The 20,598-nt window shown below is 48.1% G+C and overlaps 1 protein-coding gene across 1 annotated transcript in view; it reads right to left on the reverse strand.

Annotated features, from left to right (window-relative positions):
- The window catches only part of NENF (neudesin neurotrophic factor), a 78,707-nt gene extending 59,894 nt beyond the window's left edge, over positions 1–18,813 (reverse strand). Inside the window, exon 1 of the mRNA XM_069233923.1 lies at positions 18,536–18,813. Coding sequence (XP_069090024.1) covers positions 18,536–18,685 — 150 coding nt within the window. The 5' untranslated portion in view covers positions 18,686–18,813. The remainder of the gene's footprint in view (positions 1–18,535) is intronic.
- Between the last annotated feature and the right edge of the window lie 1,785 nt (positions 18,814–20,598).

Consider the following 20,598-nt stretch of genomic DNA (forward strand, 5'->3'; position numbering starts at 1 on the left):
AGTCTTCTTGCCCAGTGGGCCAGGCCCACCCATCAATCAAAGGATCCTCCCTTATCAGCCTCGCCAGCAACTCCATCACCAGCACGAAGAAAAGCGGGGAGAGAGGGCAGCCCTGACGAGTCCCCCTCCAGATGGGACACGAATCCGACACCACCCCATTCACCTGCACTCGGGCCGTGGGGTTAGAGTAGAGGAGCTTCACCAACGCCCTAAAATCGCGGACCAACCCCAGCCCTCTCCAGCACCCCCCGGAGATAGGACCAATCCACCGTTACGAATGCCTTCTCAAAATCCATGAGAAGGAGTGCCAGCAGAGGGGCCAAGAGAGGCCGGTTAGCCAGAGCCACATGCAGCCGCCTGATACAATGCCTAGTACTCCTATTTGGCATAAAACCCCACTGGTCCGAGTGTATTAGTGAGGTCAACACTTTTCTCAGTCTGGCAGCCAGAACTGTGGAAAAAATCTTAATCTCCGTATTAAGGAGTGAGATGGGACGATACTCCAAGCAGCTCCGCGTTGGAGGCTTCGTCTTGGGAATTACTACAATAGTTGTCTGGTCGAGTCCCGGCGGGAACCCCCGGTCTTTTCTGCCTCCTCAAACATGGCTAGTAAGTGAGGGGCAAGCACATCCCGAAACTTGCTATAAAGCTCAGCCGGGAACCCGTCAGGGCCTGGAGTCTTACCCGCAGCTAACTCAGATATAGCGTCTCAGATTTCCTCAACACCTATAGGCTCGTCCAAATCCTGCCTATCAAAATCTTCGGAAAGGATACCTCATATAACAGGGGATCGTCCCTCTCCGCCTGGGGTCTGGGGAGCTCCTCATACAATTTTGCATAATAGGTGGCAAAGCTCTGCGCCATCTCGCAAGGTGATCATGAAACCACTCCCGATTCGTCAATGACTTCCGGAACGCTCCCCCGCCATCGGGCTAGTCGCTAGCCAGTGTAGAAGCATGCCGTTTTTGTCTCCCCACCCATAAAACCGGACCACAGAAGCCTGCCACACGTGCTTCGCCGTCTCAAGGGTAACGTGCCTAATCTCTTGCCGGGTCAGGATGAGTTGCCTCGTGATTGCTTCACTTTCGGCCTCAGCAAGTCAGCCCTCCAGACGCACCGCCTGGGCCTCCAACACTGACACCGCCTGACTACGTGCCCGCTCCCACACACGAAGAAGGTGTTTGGCGTGCCCCCGAAGGGTGGCCTTACAGGCAGCTCAAAGCGTACCCGGGGACGACACTGAGCCAAGGTTATTAGAGAAATATTCTGACAGGCAGTCTCCTATAGCCTGGGCATAATCGCCATCCTGAAGAAACCAGCCGTTGAGCCGCCACATCGTGCGCCTTCCCGCATCAACGTCATCCAGTCGAAGCAAGAGCGGTGCATGGTCCGAGACCCCATGTGGGAGCAATTCCACCCCCATGACCCGAGGTACATCGAGAGCCGGAACAAGAAAGAGGTCTATCCTGGCGTGAGTGTGGGGTGCCGCCAACGTGTGGGTGGTGCTCCACAAACGGGGATGCCATATCTGCCAGACATCACAGAGACCGTGACCCTCCACCCAATTAAGCAGCCCTGACGCTCTGGCAGCCTGATTCGAGGACAAAGGTCCCATGATGTCCAACTCTGGGTTCAGTACAGAGTCGAAGTCTCCTCCCAAAATATTCAGCCCTGGGGGAAGCCCCGTCACCACGTCCCTTAGGGTCATAAGAAAACACTGTAGCACTCCCAGGGGGGCATAAACACTAAGGATATTGATGGGGCGCACTCCCACCAGCCCAGAGATCACCAAATATCAGCCCTGAGGGTCCGATTGAGAGGTAGCCACCACCATGGGTAAAGAAAGGTGTAATAAAATGTCCATCCCCTTTGAGCCTCTGGAAAAGCCTGCATGATAGAACCTGTCGTACCCCCCTCTCAGCAGCATCTCAGCAGCATGGGGCATCCAGTGCCAAGCAGATGGGTCTCCTGCAGTAGGACCACAGACGGTTGCTAAACACCGCTGACCGTTTGATTTTATCCGGGAGCCCATTCACGTTCACGATAATACCCATTTAGCAGACTCGGACATAAGCAAGAGATCAAGGACAGTGTGCCCAGTGCGCCCACCAGACATTTCCATTGTGACCTGTTAAGCCAACCCTGAAATGTAAAACACTGAGTCAACCATAGCAAAAAACAGCTAAACAACCCCTGAATTCCGCCCAACTGTCCCCCTCCCCATACTTCCACCCCAGAAGCATTATTCGTCCCAAACAGTAGGTACAGAGTGTCTACAGTAGGTGTGGAGTGGTGGACCCCTCCATTTGAGTCGTAGTTCTGCAATGTGGCCGGCCACTGTCCCTCGCCTCCAGGGGGGGGCGGAGCGCTCGCTCTTACCCTCCCAAGTACACACAGAACAGAGAGTGAGAATCAGGAGAGCAAGGGAGATTGGCTCAGGCGCTCCCCCTCTACATCTCGAGTCGGCCTCTTCTCCTCAGGGCCGTCCGGCACAGTCTCTCTCCCAGAGGGAGTCAGGTCCGGTCGAACATCCTCTGCCGAGTCCCCACGAGGACCACTCCTCCTTCCCTGATGGCTCCCCCGTGCTCCCGGGAAGCCAACCCGGCCCGTCGCCGGCAGTCCACTCCCCAGCTCGGGGGGCTCCTCTGAGTCACACGCGCTCTTCGGTGAGCCACTCCCACGCAGCCTCCAGCGAGTCAAAGAAAAAGGATTTCCCGTCCATCATGACCTTCAGCCGCGCAGGAAAGAGGAGCATGTATGTCAATTGCATTTCCTGTAACTTCTGCTTGACTCCCTTGTACGAGCGGCGCCTGGCCTGCACCTCACGGGTCTTTTCTGGGAATATCAGGATCCTATGATTATCCCAGCAGAGGTCTGGCTGGGCCCTAGCCTCTCGGAGGACTACATCCTGGTCCTTGAAGTTGAGGAATCTTGCTTTCATCGGCCGTCAGGGCCCACCCGGCCGCGGCCGCAGCATCAAAGCCCTATGAGCACACTCTATGGCAAACCACGGGGAGAGCCGCTGCTCCGGGACCCACGATCGAATCCAGCGCTCCAGGAATTCAATCGCGGAGCTTGTCTCCACACCCTCCGGGAAACCCACGAATCGCAGGTTATTGCGTCTGGAGCTATTTTTGGCATCTTCTGCTCTGTGGTGCAGTTCGCCGGTACAGGTCTGCAGCTGGGCAACCTTGATCTTAAGATCCGCAATCTCGTCCTCAGCCTGGGGGACTAGGTCCTTGACCCCCTTGCTGCAGCCTACCGCTTTTCGCAAGTCCTGTCGCAAGAGGCCCATGTCCTCTTTCACTTCACCGACCCTGGCTTCCACGGCCAGCTGCGAGGTTTGGATAGCTTGAAGAATCATGTTCACTCCCTGTGTCGCTGTGGTCTCTGGCTCTGGCTCTCCCACTGCCCAAGAAGATCCTTGTTTATCAAACTGATCTATACACTGCTGCTATGCTGGAGGCTGCTTGCCCGCCTTGTCTCTCCCCATCTCAGGGCAGGGCTGCACCGCCGCCTCCAATCGCCTTCTGCCGATTCGATCACAAGGGATCCTTAAGTGGGGTCCCCAGCTGTGCACTCCAGGCCCCAGAGGGTATCTCCAGGCAGGCGAGCGGATCACAGCCCTGCCATATCAGGGAGCGCCAGTCTAGCCCCTGGTCTTCGTCACCTCAGCTGCGGTCCAGGGCCCACTCACACCGATCACCAATCTGGACTCACCAGTCGTTCACTGCTCTGTGTTCTAGTCGGAGAGTTGTTCGCCACACGTCCCTCACTGGGGCTCCATCCTGCCCCCCTTGTCCGCGCAGCTCCTCAACCAGCTGTCTCTTCCGTGGGCCTCCTGTCCTTTCGCCGCCACAGCCTTCACTGCCAGCGGGCCCCGACTGCACTGCTGTCCACCTCAGGGGGATCCGGGCTCTCTACTGCCACCTGGGTATTTTTAGTCTCCGGGCTCCGTCACCGGCCGCCAGTCAGAGCTCGGCCGGGCCGGGAGACCCTTGTTGCACTCTGCTGCCAACGCAGCTAACTTCAGGTGGGGGGGGCCCGGCAACGTCTTGGGCCCGAGCGCGGGGAGACACCGACTTCTCTCCCCCCTGCTCCGCCCCCCCCCACCCCAGGCCACAGCACGGACCACAGGCCGCGGCCCCGGGGGGCAAAGACTCCAAGTCCCTCTTCTTCTGCCGCCGGGCGCGGTGTGACCAACAGCCGGGGCAGCGCCGCTCTAGCACCAGGCGCGCCCTCGCCAGTACCGCAGCCACCCCCAGCGGCCGCCGAGATCCAGCCACGCCCACCTCATCCACGAAGGCCGCGGGTAGGCCCGCCACGGCAGCCCCAGGTAGCGGAGCACGTCCGTGGCTTTCCCACAGTTTCATCAGAAAAGGACGGGGCCCCGACCGCCCCCTTACACTCTCAACGTCTGGGAGCCGTTGGATATGCAGAGAGGCACAGGGACAGTGGGCCTCTCACCGGTGGATGACGGAGGGCTCCAGAGCACTCTTAGAGTGCGACCGCCATCTTGACGCCCGTGACCACGCCCCACGAATCAAATCTTACTAAAAGTATACAGAAAGTGATGGGTAGAATTCTTTAATCTCAGCCACTTGTAATTACTCGGGCTGCAGCCCAGTCCATTGTTATTTTGCACACCATTCCACCTCAGTTTGGATCAAATCTTGACATTTTCTTCATTTACCAATGTCATCTCAGGGGTGTGGAATTTATTAAAATATCTACTTGTCCACGGGACAGGTTGCTTCTCAAATCTACTTGTCCTGTAAAAAGATCTACTTGTCCCTTTGGTGCCATGTAGTGTGGCGCCAATTTATAGCAGCAATCTCATTATGTAAGAGCTCTGATAATAGCCTCTCTGATTATGCCAGGGCTACTACCATAGTAGGGCTTGAATACTTGCAGTTTCAATCCCTACTGTAGCAATTTCCTTATTTTTCCACCTTTCTGCAGATCTGCATACTGGGGCTGGAGGAAGCAGAAAGCAATAGTTCCAGGGCTGGAATGCCTTCGAGTCTGCAAACCTACTAACCTGCATGTTTTAAAGATTTTCACCAGCTTCTCTCTAATATTTTCCCATAATAAGAAAGGGTGGACATTTACTCCTGACAATGGCAGGATTAGAACTTCTTCCAGGGTTGGGAAGAAAGTGGCTGGAGGGAAAATGAACTTGCAAATGCTCAATAGATTTTCACATGAGCAAATCTACACATGCGTATTTACCCATGCTAAAATACAGTTCACAAATATTTTATAGGGGTACGACATATACCATGGGTGCACTTTTTTGACTTTCTTTAAGAATTTGGGGCCACATGTAGGTAGGTTCAGATTTGTGACCCGCAAATTGCGAGTCGCAAATCCGAATGTAGGATGGTGTCCCTGACACCATCTGTGATTAGCAAGGGCTTCGCAAATGCACACCTCATGAATAATCATGAGGTGGGTCCCTTGCGAATGGCGGCCTCACAGGGATGGTGGCCTGTTGGAGACAGCAGACCACCATGTCTGTGACTGCTTTTCAATAAAGCAGTTTTTTGTAATGCAGCCCGTTTTCCTTAAAGGAAAACGAGATGCATTACTAAAACGAAAGTGAAAAAATGTTTACAGTGACAGTCACAATGGGGAAGGGGTCCCAGGGGGACCCCTTCCCTTTTGTGAAAGTGTTAGCACCCATTTGAAATGGGTGCAAACTGCCATTGGTTTGCGCCCGCATTCGCAAAACAATCCTACGTTGCACTGCGAGTCGCAATTAGGAAGGGAACACCCCTTCCTAATTGCGAGTCGCAAACCCGTTTTGCGATTCGGTAACCAGGTTACCGAATCGCAAAACTGGGTTTGTGCATCGCAATGTGCTTTTTGCACGTCGCAAACAGCGAAAGTCGCTGTTTGCGACATGCAAAAAGCTACCTACATGTGGGTCTTGGTCCCTAATTAGGTCTGGTGTTAACAAAGACATTTTGTTTTTATTAAACTTCTATTTCTCTCTCTTTCGGCTGGCTTTACTGTGAGTGATCGCATTCTTCTCTTCCACAAGGAGCATATTGGCACACAAAGTAGTTTTGTTCAGTGTCAGGAACTACAGTGGCAATCAGTGACGTAACGAAACTGGAGGGTGCCCCTTTGCAAAGAACATGGAGGAGCCCCCTCTCCAGACTCACTCAGGGCAGGTGCTGTGCTGAAGGGGCCCCCTGGAGGGCGGCTGCGGGGCCTTTGTTATGCCACTGGTGGCAACATGTGCTTTTAGAGTTCAAAAACGTTTTGGGGGGTTTTTGCCAGTGTTTGTTACAATGTTGAGGGCCTGGTAGCTCCCACAACAATAAAGTGTTACTAAAGCCATGTCAAAACAAGACACGCATTGATGAAGCTAAAAGACTTATAAAAATATGTCAGATCAGTTGGCTTTGTCAGTGTTTGTTTATTTTCATGCTTCCCATAATCGTGTTGAAAATGGTTACACTGATTTTCCATTAGAAATATTTTTGGGAAATACTAGCATGCATCAAAACATTTTACTAAATGACACTTCATTTGCATATAATCGGAGAGCATTCTGGGAGCATTATACTTAGCCTCATAGCCTAAACTTTTCAAACATGTGTATACACGTTTTTTTTTGTTTTTGTACTGGAACCAACGTCAGTAGTGAAGTGTGACCTTAAAATATTTATTTACAGCACTCACCCTAATAGTGAAGGTTTTCAAATAATGAACCATAAATACAAGTTCGAACAGCATTATCTTTTGGAAACACATTACCTCAACTGCAGAGAGTTCCACTCTCTGTAAACAGGCAGCCAAAGGGTTTGTGCTGCAGGGGGTTGGGCCTACTTGTCCCAAGGACAAAGTAAACATAAAAACTTGTTGCCCTTGACCCCAAACAAGATGTCCCGGCAATAGGAATTCCACATCCCTGCATCTACAGTTCCATTCTTACAAAATGAATTGACCCAGGCTTAAGCAAGGCTCTGACAAACAATGAGTCTTCAGGCTCTCATACCATTATTGAAGGTTGACCTTAGCTCCATAAGAGTTTGGGTTTTAGTCAGTGGCCAACCCTAGACAAAGAGATGGCGTCTTCTTTCAAAGAGGGCTTTTAGGCCAATCTGGGAGCAGTTACTGTGGGTGATACTGAGCAGAGAGGCATTTGATCATCTTTGCAGTCTGAGCAGCATGCCTCATTGTGAATTTGGGCTTTTCTTCAACTAGCTCTTAGGCTTGTCTTGATTTGCTAGTTACTTCATTTTTAGGTTTCGCCTGCACAGTGCTTGCGAAGTCTATTGTATTTTAAAAACAAATCTTAAAAGGGCTTACAGCCCACCCACAGGCCACACATTACTTACCAATGGTAGGATTCACCTGCCACTCTTCTTTTCTTGCTTCTCAATGGTCAGCAGCCGCTTCTGATGTCATCAGGCTGCACTTCTTCTCTTCTTTCCTAGGCTTCAACTGTTCCCTGAAGCTTGGACCAAGTACCCTTATACTGGCTGCGCATTTCAGGGTTACTTTTTTATATAAATTTCAGGCCCGCACTCCATCATTTCTCATTCCGTTTAGATGGGGCAGCCATTGCAAATCAAAAATAGCAACAGCAGGATACTGTCAATTAATGCCAAAACTATCTGGAATCCTCTGAAAACACTCGAAAAAAAGTGAGTGAACGACTGAAGGTATCATTCCAAACACAGCTTGAAATTGCTGGCAAAACCGGAACCTACAGCCTTAAAAAAGTGTACAATCCCAACGGAGTTAGATGCATTGAAGATGCAACTGACCAATTCACCAACGTTTTTGAGAAAGTTGGTGTTTAATGGGGACTTTATCACTGCGGACGACCTTGCCACTTGCAGGTCACAGGTTTCACGAGCTGATTTGAGGGCCATGTGTTTTTTAAATAAAAACGCTTTTGGTCTCCACAGCTTGTCAAAATTTACATTATAAGTAGCAATGTGATGATACAAATCCTTCTTGCTCATGCATGCACAACTTCTTGCTCATGTGTGGCGGGAAAAAGTACATTCCCACAGCAAGTCACTATTTGAGAAACAGAAATCATATAAACAACACCTGCTCTCACCCCAAAGCAAACCTGATCACTCGGCATCAAGTAACTCCCATTCACTACAAGATCACCAGGAGAGACCGCACCAACCAAGTCGGTGGAGGAATCGCCATTGTTTTCAAGGACTCCATCAACATCACCACCTCCACCGAAGACACCCCCCTCGCCGCCAAACACATGCACTTCCAGATCCACATCGACCCCAGGACTACCCTCAGAGGAACTCTCATCTACAGACCCCCTGGACCATGCGCCCTCTTCAGCGAATCCATCGCAGACTTCATCTCCCCACACGCCCTTGCCTCGCCGGACTACATCCTCCTCGGTAACCTCAACTTCCACCTGGAGAAGAACAACGATCCCAACACCACCACCCTGCTCGACAACCTCGGTCTCAAGCAACTGGTGAACACCCCCACCCACATCGCCTGACACACGCTCGACCCCATCTTCTCCGCCAGCAACCACGTATCCTTCAGCCACTCCTCCATAATACACTGGACCGACCACAGATGTGTCCACTTCACCTTCAGACGCAAGACTCTCCACCTCCGCACACAACCCATCCCACGCAGACATTGGAACAAAATCCCCACGGAACAGCTTTGCTCCACTCTCAACGACAACCAACCCACCTTCTCCACCGACCCCAACGACGCAGCCCTCAGCCTCACTCATTGGATCACCAACTGCGCAGACAACCTCGCACCTCTCAGACGCCTCCCAAGACAGACCAGCACCAGGAAACCTCAATGGTTCACAGACACCCTCAAGGAATCCAAAAAAAACTGCTGCACCCTCGAGAAAGCCTTGCGCAAAGACCACACCTCAGAAAACATGTCTGACCTCAAAAACGCCACCCGCGAACACCATCAGCTGATCCGCGCCACCAAAAGAACTTCCTTCACAGACAGACTGGACAAGAACACTCACAACAGCAAAGAACTCTTCAACATCGTCAAAGAGCTCTCCAATCCTAACGCCAACTCCAACTCCATCACGCCCTCACAAGACCTCTGCAACTCCCTCGCTACCTTCTTCCATCGTAAGATCACCGACCTACACGACAGCTTCGGACACCAGACCAAGCCAACCACCACAGAACCTACTACCCCAGCCATCACCCTCAACGCCTGGACTCACATCAGCGCGGAGGAGACCAAAGCTACCATGAACTCCATCCACTCCGGCGCCCCCTCGGACCCCTGCCCACACTTCATCTTCAACAAAGCCAACGACATCATTGCCCCACATCTCCAGACCATCATCAACAGCTCGTTCGCTTCTGCCGCCTTCCCCGAGAGCTGGAAACACGCGGAAGTCAACGCCCTCCTGAAGAAACCTACGGCGGACCCCAGCGACCTGAAGAACTTCCGCCCCATCTCGCTCCTCCCCTTTCCTGCCAAAGTCATAGAGAAGACCGTCAACAAGCAACTGACCAATTTCCTTGAAGACAACAACCTACTCGACCCCTCTCCGTTCGGATTCCGAGCCAATCACAGCACAGAAACCGCCCTCATCTCAGTCACAGACGACATCAGAACTCTGATGGACAACGGAGAAACAGTCGCCCTCATCCTCCTCGACCTCTCGGCTGCCTTAGACACCGTCTGCCACCGAACCCTAACATCCCGCCTGCGCTCCACCGGTATCCAAGGACTGGCCCTGGACTGGATCACCTCTTTCCTCTCTAACCGCTCCCAAAGAGTCTACCTCCCTCCGTTCCCCTCAGACCCCACCGAGATCATCTGCGGCATCCCACAAGGCTCCTCGCTCAGCCCGACTCTCTTTAATGTCTACATGAGCCCCCTCGCCGACATCGTACGCAAACACAACATCAACATCACCTCCTACGCCGACGACACTCAGCTGATACTTTCCCTCACCAAGGACCCCACTGGCGCCAAGACCAACCTGCAAGATGGAATGAAAGACGTCGCAGAATGGATGAAACTCAGCCGTCTGAAACTGAACTCAGAAAAAACTGAAGTCCTCATCCTCGGTAACACCCCGTCCTCCTGGGACGACTCTTGGTGGCCCACGGCCCTAGGTACCGCACCAACCCCCTCAGACCACGCACGCAACCTCGGATTCATCCTGGACCCGCTTCTCACCATGACCAAACAAGTCAACGCTGTATCATCTTCCTGCTTCCTCACTTTCCGCATGCTCCGAAAGATCTTCCGCTGGATCCCCGCCGAGACCAGAAAAACTGTGACCCACGCCCTCGTCACAAGCCGCCTGGACTACGGAAACACCCTATACGCAGGAACCACCGCTAAACTCCAGAAACGTCTGCAGCGAATACAAAACGCCTCCGCCCACCTCGTCCTCGACATACCCCGCAACAGCCACATCTCCGCCCACCTGAGACACCTGCACTGGCTTCCCGTCAGCAAAAGGATCACCTTCCGGCTCCTCACCCACGCACACAAAGCCCTCCACAACAAGGGACCCGATACCTCAACCGTCACCTCAGTTTCTACACGCCCACCCGTCAACTTCGCTCCGCCAACCTCGCACTCGCTGCCGTCCCTCGCATCCGCCGCACCACTGCAGGTGGGAAATCCTTCTCCTACCTGGCGGCCAAGACATGGAACTCCCTCCCCGCCAACCTCAGGACCACCCAGGACCACCCTACCACCCAGGACCACCCTGCATTCCGGAGGCAGCTCAAAACCTGGCTCTTCGAGCAGCAGTAACCCCCTTCCCCTAGCGCCTTGAGACCCTCACGGGTGAGTAGCGCGCTTTATAAATGTTTTGGATTTGATTTGATTTGATTTGATTCAAAAGTAACTGAAATACTGGGCAAATCAAACGTACATGAATACCCTTCAGATGGCGAGGTAAATTCGCAACAGATCCGTTACATGTGCTGTGCAAAACAATCTGCTTACGAATCATAGAATGACTTACAGAAGTTTAACATTCACTTCCGTCAAGAAAATTCTCTTTGTCGCCGTTCAGACATTTGTATTCTAAGGACAGCTCCCACACCTCATGGATTTAACTGTCTTTTAACTGTTCAAACCTGCCAACAGGAAAAAGTTTCAAACACAAGTGAACTAGAAAATTGATACTGGCAGAGATATAACTAAATGTATTAACCACACGGACAATGGTGTTTCAACTACAGTAAAAGGCAGCTTTTCTAATTTCTCAATATTAAGCATTAAGTAACTAGCTTCTTTCTTAGCCGTTATCTGTAGTTTACGTGTAGGGTTAAATCCTTAGAGTTGACGTGCTTTCAGTGCACGCAGCCATTTTTCAGAACCTGTAAAGTCCAACTCAACAGCATAATGGACCTAAGCTGATTTGTCCATGGTGTAAAAGTGACATGCCATTTTGAATGATGTCAATAGCAGAAGACACAATGCTGTTCAATGTGCAAATGCAGGTGGACAATGTGTTCATACCATTATTGACTACCGCTAAGGTTTTCTCTAAACTCTCTTTATCTATTTGCCTTATACGTGCACCAGCTTCCATTTGAGAAAGCTTCAATATTTCATTATATATTGCATATAAAAAATGTTTTCTCTGACCTAACAAGAAATCGTGTAAGTCAACATCTTCAAAAAGGAGAGAAAGGTGTCCCTTTACAGTTGTTAATGTGAATGATTGTAACCATTGCTGACAAAGTCTACCTACACTGTATGTGGTAAAGATACCTGAATGCTGAGTGATGGCGTAACTAGGGTCTGGTCTGTTCGCTCTAAAACCCTGTGTAGAGTTAACAAAATGTGCATGACAACCATTTGTGTCCACTGGCCACAATAATCTCTTGTTAGGACCTGAAAATGATGAATTAAAGGTACCATTCTGAACCAAACCATTGAGCTGTTCTTCTGTAACATTTAGAATACCCTGCCAATTCTCAAATTTTGCTACAAAGGGAATACTGGGCGCATTCATTTGTTTTATTTCTACTAATCCTAAGCAAGTCATTTGCTGTATGGTGTCATGTAGAAATATCATCTGCAACTGAAGTAGACAAGCTCTAAATAAAGCCTCCGTGCCTTGTATTTGCCAATCTTTTGTTCCTCAAACACTTTTCAAGTCAAATGATCTCTTCTACTATTCATAACTTTCTCTGGGCAACTGGGAAACAAAGGAATCTGAATAAATTAATTTAGTGTCGTTAGCAGTATTTTCCCTGCTTTCAAATATGGTAATTTGAAATAATAGGACTCAGCATTTTTAGCATCATGCCCAGTAAAATAATTAAACTTTCTACATATGTTTTAGAACTCCCTACTGGTGGAGTCGGACAATGTTCTCACTGTATTTAATCTCCGGATAGCCATGGCTTGAATGCCCTCTACCCTCCTTAGGCCTACACATCACATTAACTACCACAGGCACCCTCAAACTAAAGAACACAAATTTCAATTCATGCATGCTCTGTTGTACTCTACACACCAGACATTGAAGACGTTGTCACCTATTACAACCTAGATGTCCTCTTCATCACAGACAGGGTTCACCTCCACATATTAGACTTCCTTCTTCCACAGACTACAGCATCCATTGTGTGGACCGCACATGGTCCACACAACTTTGTCCCGCTGTCATCCATAAGTACTTGTCTAGCATCCCAACCAAGCAAGTATTACAACTCCATGGAGTTGCTGACATGACATTACCCTCTCTCTGCAATTTAGACTGCCACCTCCATGGCAGACCAAAAACCTAATTGATGAATTCTCAGATCTTCTCACCACCTTGTCCATCCAACATGCTCACACCACACCCTTGATGACTTCATCCTCTAAGACAACACAAGCTCAAATAAAACAAGAAAGACCCCCTCAACCTTATCAACACATTCAACGTGATACAACGTGTCACACAGCCAATATACTATAAAGGCCACATCCTACACCTTGTCCTCTCAACATTACCAACAATCCAATGCAAATCACCTAACACATGGATTGGACTGACAATTTTGCCATCCAAATTGTCGTGTTCAGCGTCCCATGAACAACCAGGACAACCCAACTTCAGATCTTTGAAAGACGTCTCGATAGATTCATCTCTCATCCTATCAGCTTCACATCCAATGCCAACACACTTATAAAAAAAACAGTTTTTCTGAAAAACTATATGAACAACCACGCCCCAATTAAAACATACATGTGCAAGACAGCTTCCAGCACACCAGTACTCTAAAGACCTTATTGACAATAAACTATCCATTCACAGACAGGAAAAGAAAATGGAAGAAAAACTGAACTCCTGATGATACTGAAGTTCCTCGGTGGAACAAGCGGACAGCTCATAATGTCAGCCAAAGCAAAGTACTATACCAACACCATCAATAAAGCCACCAACACAAGCAGAATGCTTTTCAAGAAAATAAATCACGGCAACAACCCCTGCCGGATCCACCTATTCCTCAATCCACATGGCCATCCTTCAAAGCCCTATCTCTTGCAGATCTCGCTGACATACTCAACTACCTCAAAGCCACTGATGAAGAGGATATCTTACCCTCATCCCTCACCGAAGCTCTTTGGGAACACCCTCTAACCATGGCTCATCATTATCAATACTTCTTGTACACAAAGCGCCTTCCTAAAAAACAAAAGAGACAGCTAGATGATCCCACTCCTAAAGTACCTATTCTAGGCCTTTATGACCTTGTCAGTTACTAGCCCATCACTTGCATACCATTCATCGGCTAAATCATTGAAAAAGCAGTCTATGTTAAACCCCAAGACCACATTATTGCTAAACATCTTCTGCAGGACTACCAGTCTGGTTTCAGACTACGCTGCAGCACAGAGATTGCTAACTTACACATCATATATGATGCTGCCTCATACTGCTGGACCTCCCAGCTGCCTTGAACAGGGTTCGCCCTCATGTGCACCCTGGAGTCTTACATGCGATTCACTGGCTGTGTCCTTCACTGGTTCTCCTCCTCCCTTGCAGTAGTCACCAGTTAGTTCACATGGGCAACTCCAAGTTCCAAAGGATCCATATAACCTACAGAGTCCCCCCAGGGTTCCATACTGCCCCCTGTCATCTTCAACGTAAATATGAATTTTGATGGTGCTTTCCTCCGAGAGCAATGAAGATCACGTTTCACCAATATATAAATTACAGACAACTCTACTTCAAAATTGCCTCCTCTTTAGACAATTAATGCCTAAAACACTGCTTGCACGTCATCCAGACCTGGCCGTCCAGCGCCTATCTGAAGCACAACCCAAACAAGACAGAATTCCAGCTATTTGTCAAAAATAACAAACAAAGAACAGTACAACCCTAGCTCAATGACTTAAGCCTTGACATTTTGAAACAACAACTTTCACTAAATGACAAATCGCTTAGATTCACCCTGGACACCACATCACTCTCAAGGAACACACAGACAAAAAAACAGAAAGAAAAAGACAGCCCGGTAACATTTCTCTTCTCTAAAGTGAAACTGTTTCATCCAGAGAGTGAATTAGGATCTGGCCTCATACCCTCAAATCTGTATGGTGAGAACATCATGCTCCACGGATTTCCAGACACACACTGGTAGCCCACAAAGGCATTCTACATTCTGCAACGCCTCTCATCCAGGGCATGAAAAAACATGAACACTTCAACCCCCACCCTGATGGAACTCCATTTGCTCCAGCTGTCACCCCACATTATCTTTCAAACAAGCTGCTTCATTTCCAAAGCCATCATGATCTGCACCCCTTGCTAATCTTGCTAACAAGTTCACCATATCTGGTGGTTCTCTGCACCCCTGTTATAAGAACATAATCACACTGCAGACTGAGGAGTGTAAGGTGAGACGATGTGCTGTTATGGCCAGAGCTACTGACTTTGGGACTGAATAACCAGGTTTGAGTCTCAGAGTCGGTTAAACATCCTGTGATTCGGGGCAAATCCCTTAATCTCCCTGTGCCTTAAAAAAATATTAATTTGACCTTGTGTAATGTACACGTGCTCAAGTAAAGCAATCCAATACCTTCAAGTTGAATTTGTGCTATATAAAAGGCCAAAAAAAAGGCTACAGTCCTTTTTAGGGTTGAGCCTGCATGTGCATGCGCTAGGGCATGCATCTCGCTTGCGAGACTGTTGTGTACAATAAAGGGCTTGGGGCCCACCTGTCACTTACCGTTTGTTGGCTTGTTTGGCACTCTTCTTTACAGCATTGTAATTTTTCACTTCAGGTCAAACATCATTTCTGTTCCTCTTTGTGGGGCAGGGACCAAGCACTGATTTATTCAACTTCATCAGTACCATACGCTGCTCCTGATTTGACTAAGGTACTACTACTATTATTTTGTTCTTTTGAACTTCTAGTGCCCTGCAAGCAGAAGGCTTGTGACTGGAAAAAACGTGCCCAGCAGGACAAACAAAATTGCAAAGTTTTATTTTTTATAGTTAACTTTCTTTTATTTTGTCAAGTCGTCGTTCCTCACTTTGAACTCATGGTTTTTCTTTTGTTTTTGCTTGTGGGCGCTGTTCTCAAACGATGACAATTATCTTGTTCTAAATATTGCAAAGCAACATTGTTTCTTTATTATGTGTAATTTCTGAAAAGAAGCTTTAACACATAATTGTGCAGTACACTCCAATCCACACCACTCCTATCCGCCCCACCTCACCCAACACCAACCTATCCAAACCACTCACCCCATTCCAGTCCTCCCAACCTACCCCAATTCAATCTGCCACCATCCAGTTCGCCCCACTCCAATCCAAAACAATCTGCACCACTCCAAAACAATCTGCCCCACTTTAATCAAAAATAATCTGCCCCACTCCAATCAAAAAACTATATACCCCACTCCAATCTACTCCACTTCAATTTACCCGACTCAAAACAGTCTGCCCCACTCCAATCCAAAACAGTCTGCCCCACTCGAATCCAAGACAATCTGCCCCACATCCATCTATGCCACTCCAATCCAAAACAACCTGCCCGAGTCCAATCCAAAGTAATCTGCCCCACTCCAATCCACCCCACTACAGTCTTCCCCATACCAAAACATTCTGTCTCTCTCGAATCCGCCTGACTCCAATCGAAAACAATCTGCCCCACTCCAATATGCCCCACTCCAATTCAAAACAACCTGCCCCTCTCCAATATGCCCCACTCCAATCCAAAACAACCTGCCTTTCTCCAATCCAAAACAATCTGTCCCACTCCAATCTAAAATAATCTGCCCCACTCCAATCTAAAATAATCTGCCCCACTCCAATCCAATCCATGCAGCCTAACCCACTCCAATCCACCTCACGCCAATCCAATTCACTCCTCTTCAATCCATCCAACCCCAGTTCAGACCACCACACTCTAACCCAATCCATCCACTCCACCCTAATGCAATCCAGCGTACTCCAATCCACCCCACTCCAACTCAATATACTCCAATCCATCCCATCCCACAGCAGCCCACCACACCCCAAACCAATCCAACCCACCACACCCCAATCCACCTCATTTCAATCCACACCACTCCAATCCAATCTACCCCAGCCCACTACAATCCACCCTACTTTCTCCAATCTACCACACTCTACTTCAATCCACCCCACTGTATCCCAATCCGGTTCATCCCACTTCAGTTCAGTCCACCCCACTCCAATCCATCATGCCCCTATGCCAATACACTCCAATCCAATCCTTCCCACTCCAATCCACCCCACCTGAATCCAATGCACCACACCACTACCACTCCAATCCAACCACCCACCCCAATCCAATCTAATCTACCCCACTCGAATCCACTCCAGTCCAATCCATACCACAACAATCTACCCAACTCCACTCATTCCATCCCCCTCTAACCCAGTCCACCCCACTACCTCGATCCACTCCACGACACTCTGCCACTGAACTCAACGGCACTCTACGCCCCCTACAACACACCAACAAATCCACTCTACTCCATGCCATTAACTTTAAGCCATACTGAACAGAAGCCACTCTGGTGTAAAATGTGGCAAAACACATTGCCAAAGCCAACATCTCTTGTATAGGTGAGACCTATTGGCTTTGCAGCCCTGCCAAGTGTAACGCATCTCGCTTTACAATAACGCATCTCTGGTCATTTTCCCGCATTACCACAATGCTTGATATGGTCACGGAAGTCTGAAGCAGGTAAAACCTTCTTGTTCCAGTTTCTCACTTTGCTAGGTAAGCTCACAGTAGTGTTTATCAAAGGCCACAAGGTGGCGCTGGTGTACAACAGGAGGTATAGAATTCTTGATATATTACGATATTTATGTGGTACCCTCATCTTCATCGCTTGATTTTGCTTGCAGTGTCACTCATAGTCGTTGAAATGTCACTCATAATTACACTGAAATTATGAAAATGTCACACATAGCAATCTGAAACCTTGCCAGCTGTGCTTTGCCAATGCTTGTTTTCATCTATGCACCCAACAACTGGAAAAACATCCCTGTATCCATCATGACTGCCCCAACACAGATCCAATTAAAACAAGAATTTGCAATGCAACGGGTCTCGCATTTCTCAGAGTTAGAGCTATTAGCAGTTGTAAACTCCAAATCAGACTTTTAGTGCCTCGTTAAATGGAGAAAAAAAACAAGCGCGATCACGCTGCTAAACATGCGAGTTCGCGCTGCCTACGAAATAAAGAGAAAAAGTAGTCCACAAACCGGACGGAAAACAGCGAGCCTCGTATGTTTTCAGTACTTGGTCGCTGTGCTCGAGGTGGGCTAACGACCAGAAAAAGCATGACGTATGCATGCCTTCCACTAATGAAAGCAAGCAGATTTTAAAAGGCAAGCCCACGAACCAATGAAAGACATTGACGTGACATGGGCGGGGCTCCGAGCCCTTTTCTAACTACTACAGCGTCCTGCAAGCAATACGCATGCACAAGCGCATCCTACGCAGGCTCAACCCTAAGAAAAGAGCGTAAGACGCACCTCGCTAAAGAACACTACATCACAATGCATTAACAATTTAGAAAACAATATGCCTATGCTTTCACTTGCTGACTGCATGCTTGTCTTTGACCCTGTACAGTGCCCCGCTGCCTTTTGCGTAGGTTTACTCTATAGAAATGCCACATACATAAGTACCGACGCCCGCTGATGCCTCGTCCATGCTAATATAAAACTTTCAAAAATAAATATTTAAACAACTCTCTTCCAAGTATCTATTGTTATAAACCAATAACAGAGACATTTTTGTTTACTTTTCAAACATTTGGAATAAGGGAGATTGAGAAAAATTCGGGGGGCGGGGAGTAATTTTCCTTTTACGTTAACAGGAGGATTTTGCCCAGCGTAAGAAAGGCGAAGGAAGGAAAGTCATTTTTGATATGAAAATCGTACGTCTCCTTCTTGCAGCGGAAAAACTGGCATGCATTAAACACTTTCTAAAAGATACATCTGGGGCTGCAGACGGACTTTATTAAGAGACAGAGACGCGCGTGGGTATAGTTTGTCTGCAGGAGCAGGCGTCGCACTCACCTCCTGCCCATTGTACCTCGCCAGGTCCTCCTCTGTGAAGAGCCTCACCGGTTTAGTGTCAGGCGGGCTGGGCTTTAGAGTGACGTCTTCCCCCGCAGCAGCATATACATTATAAAGCACCACTCCCAGGATATGCACGTGAAGAAGCATGTTGAAGGTAGCGCAGAGCGATCACCGAGCTTCAGCACCCCGGCCCAGCATCACAAGATAAAGCACAAGATTAGTGCAACACTATCTTCTTTCACTGCTACCCTCTGAGACAGAGTTATTTCCGGGTTTCAAATTACAAAACTACTCCCCGTGGGGAGTAGACATAGAAAAGGGACGACACGTTGAATTGTTTGTTTAGAACTTGCCTTCACCATTCATTCATTGATATAATAAGGTAAAAATGTAATCTCCGGTGGCTTTCTACCTCTAATGCCCGTCATCCTGATCCATGAAATACAATTAGCGTTTATCTTCCCGCAAACTACACAGACAGTAGTACTCGGAAGCCTTAGTCGTTAAGAGCTCATTAAATTACAACTCTGGTATACTTGCGCATGCGTCCACCTTCTTGCACCACCAACAACTCCAAGCATTGGCAAAGCCAATAGCTCTCGTCCGTGCAAGAGCAGCTCTTTGCCAGTGTGTTTTAGCCATGTTGGACACCAGTGTGGCAGCTGTTCAGCATGGCTAAAAGTTTAGTGGCTTAGAGGAGGGTGTCATAGAGTTGAGTGGCGAAGAGTGTAATGAGTGGAGTACAGTGGCAAAGAGGAGAGTGGCGTGGAGGGGCGTGTAGAGTGGAGTGTCATAGACATAACTGCCAAGTTTCCAGGTCTGTTCGTGATGTGCTGCTCCAGTCCAGGATTTTTTGTTTGAATTAAGGGACTTGTAGTTCTTTTTTATAATTGAATGAACAAAACTGCAAGTCCCAGAATTCAAAGAGAGCTGGAGCAGCATATCAACCATCAACGTAGGAAATTTGGCAGGACTGCATAGAGTTGTGAGAGCTATTTTTCTTTCTGCATAAACTGGGCTTTAGCAGATCTAGGATGTGTTTACACTGTCTTCCATCTTGCAGTAAGGTCTTCTCTCACTGTACCCAACCAGGGGCATTTCAACTGTCCCACGCTATTATCATACACTGTATCAATTGAACCACTCAAATAAACTGTGAGAACGTCTAGAAACTTTATCTACTGCTACAAGGAGAGAAACTTTGAATATATTTCATAGTTAAATGTTTCTTTTTACCTGTTCCTGATTGGTGCATATCCTAAGAACCATGTATTCATGTACGATTGCATGAATGTCTTTGCCTATAGTCCTATAAAAGGATGTGCAGATTTCTACGTTAAGGAGATCCATCTTCCCCACCTTTAGAAGGAGAATCTATGTCAGATTTCACTTAGAACTAAACGGAGTTCTTTGTACTTCTGTTTGTATGGTTTGCTGCTGAACTTACTTATGACATATTCTATGTAAACTGCATATTATTTCTTTACATAAAGCTTTGAAGCAACAACCCTTGTCTGTCATTCTTACAAGAATGTTTATTATCCCGATTTAAAAAAAGTGATGGCTCTAGTCGGGGAGCACCAAAGTCTGTTTCAGGACTACACCTCTCCCAATCCCCGCCATTGGCACACCCCATGAGTTGGATTTTAGGATGTTTACGCACTGAAAGATTGGAGTGTCAAATAGTGGAGTGCAGCAGAGTGGCGTAGAATTGAGTGTCATAGAGTAGCATAGAGTGGAGTGGCATAGAGTGGAGTAGATTAGAGCCATAGAGTGGAGAGGTGTAGAGTGGAGTAGAGTGGCCTAGAGTGAAGTGACATAGAGTGAAGTGGCACATAGTGGTATAGAGTGGAGTAGTGTTATAGAAGTTAGTAGTGTTATAGAAGTTAAATAATTGTGTAGTGTATAGTCTCTATGGTTTACTTAGAAGAAGAAAAAGGCATCAGGCTTAAATATCATTTGATGAAGTAACATAAAGTCCAGAATTGAAGAGGCGTAGCAGTCTCCAACGTAGTTCCAACCAATTAAAGGGTTTATTAAATGTTCAAATTCAATCGAAT

This window comes from Pleurodeles waltl, chromosome 5 (assembly GCF_031143425.1).
Source record: "Pleurodeles waltl isolate 20211129_DDA chromosome 5, aPleWal1.hap1.20221129, whole genome shotgun sequence".
Taxonomy (NCBI): domain Eukaryota; kingdom Metazoa; phylum Chordata; class Amphibia; order Caudata; family Salamandridae; genus Pleurodeles; species Pleurodeles waltl.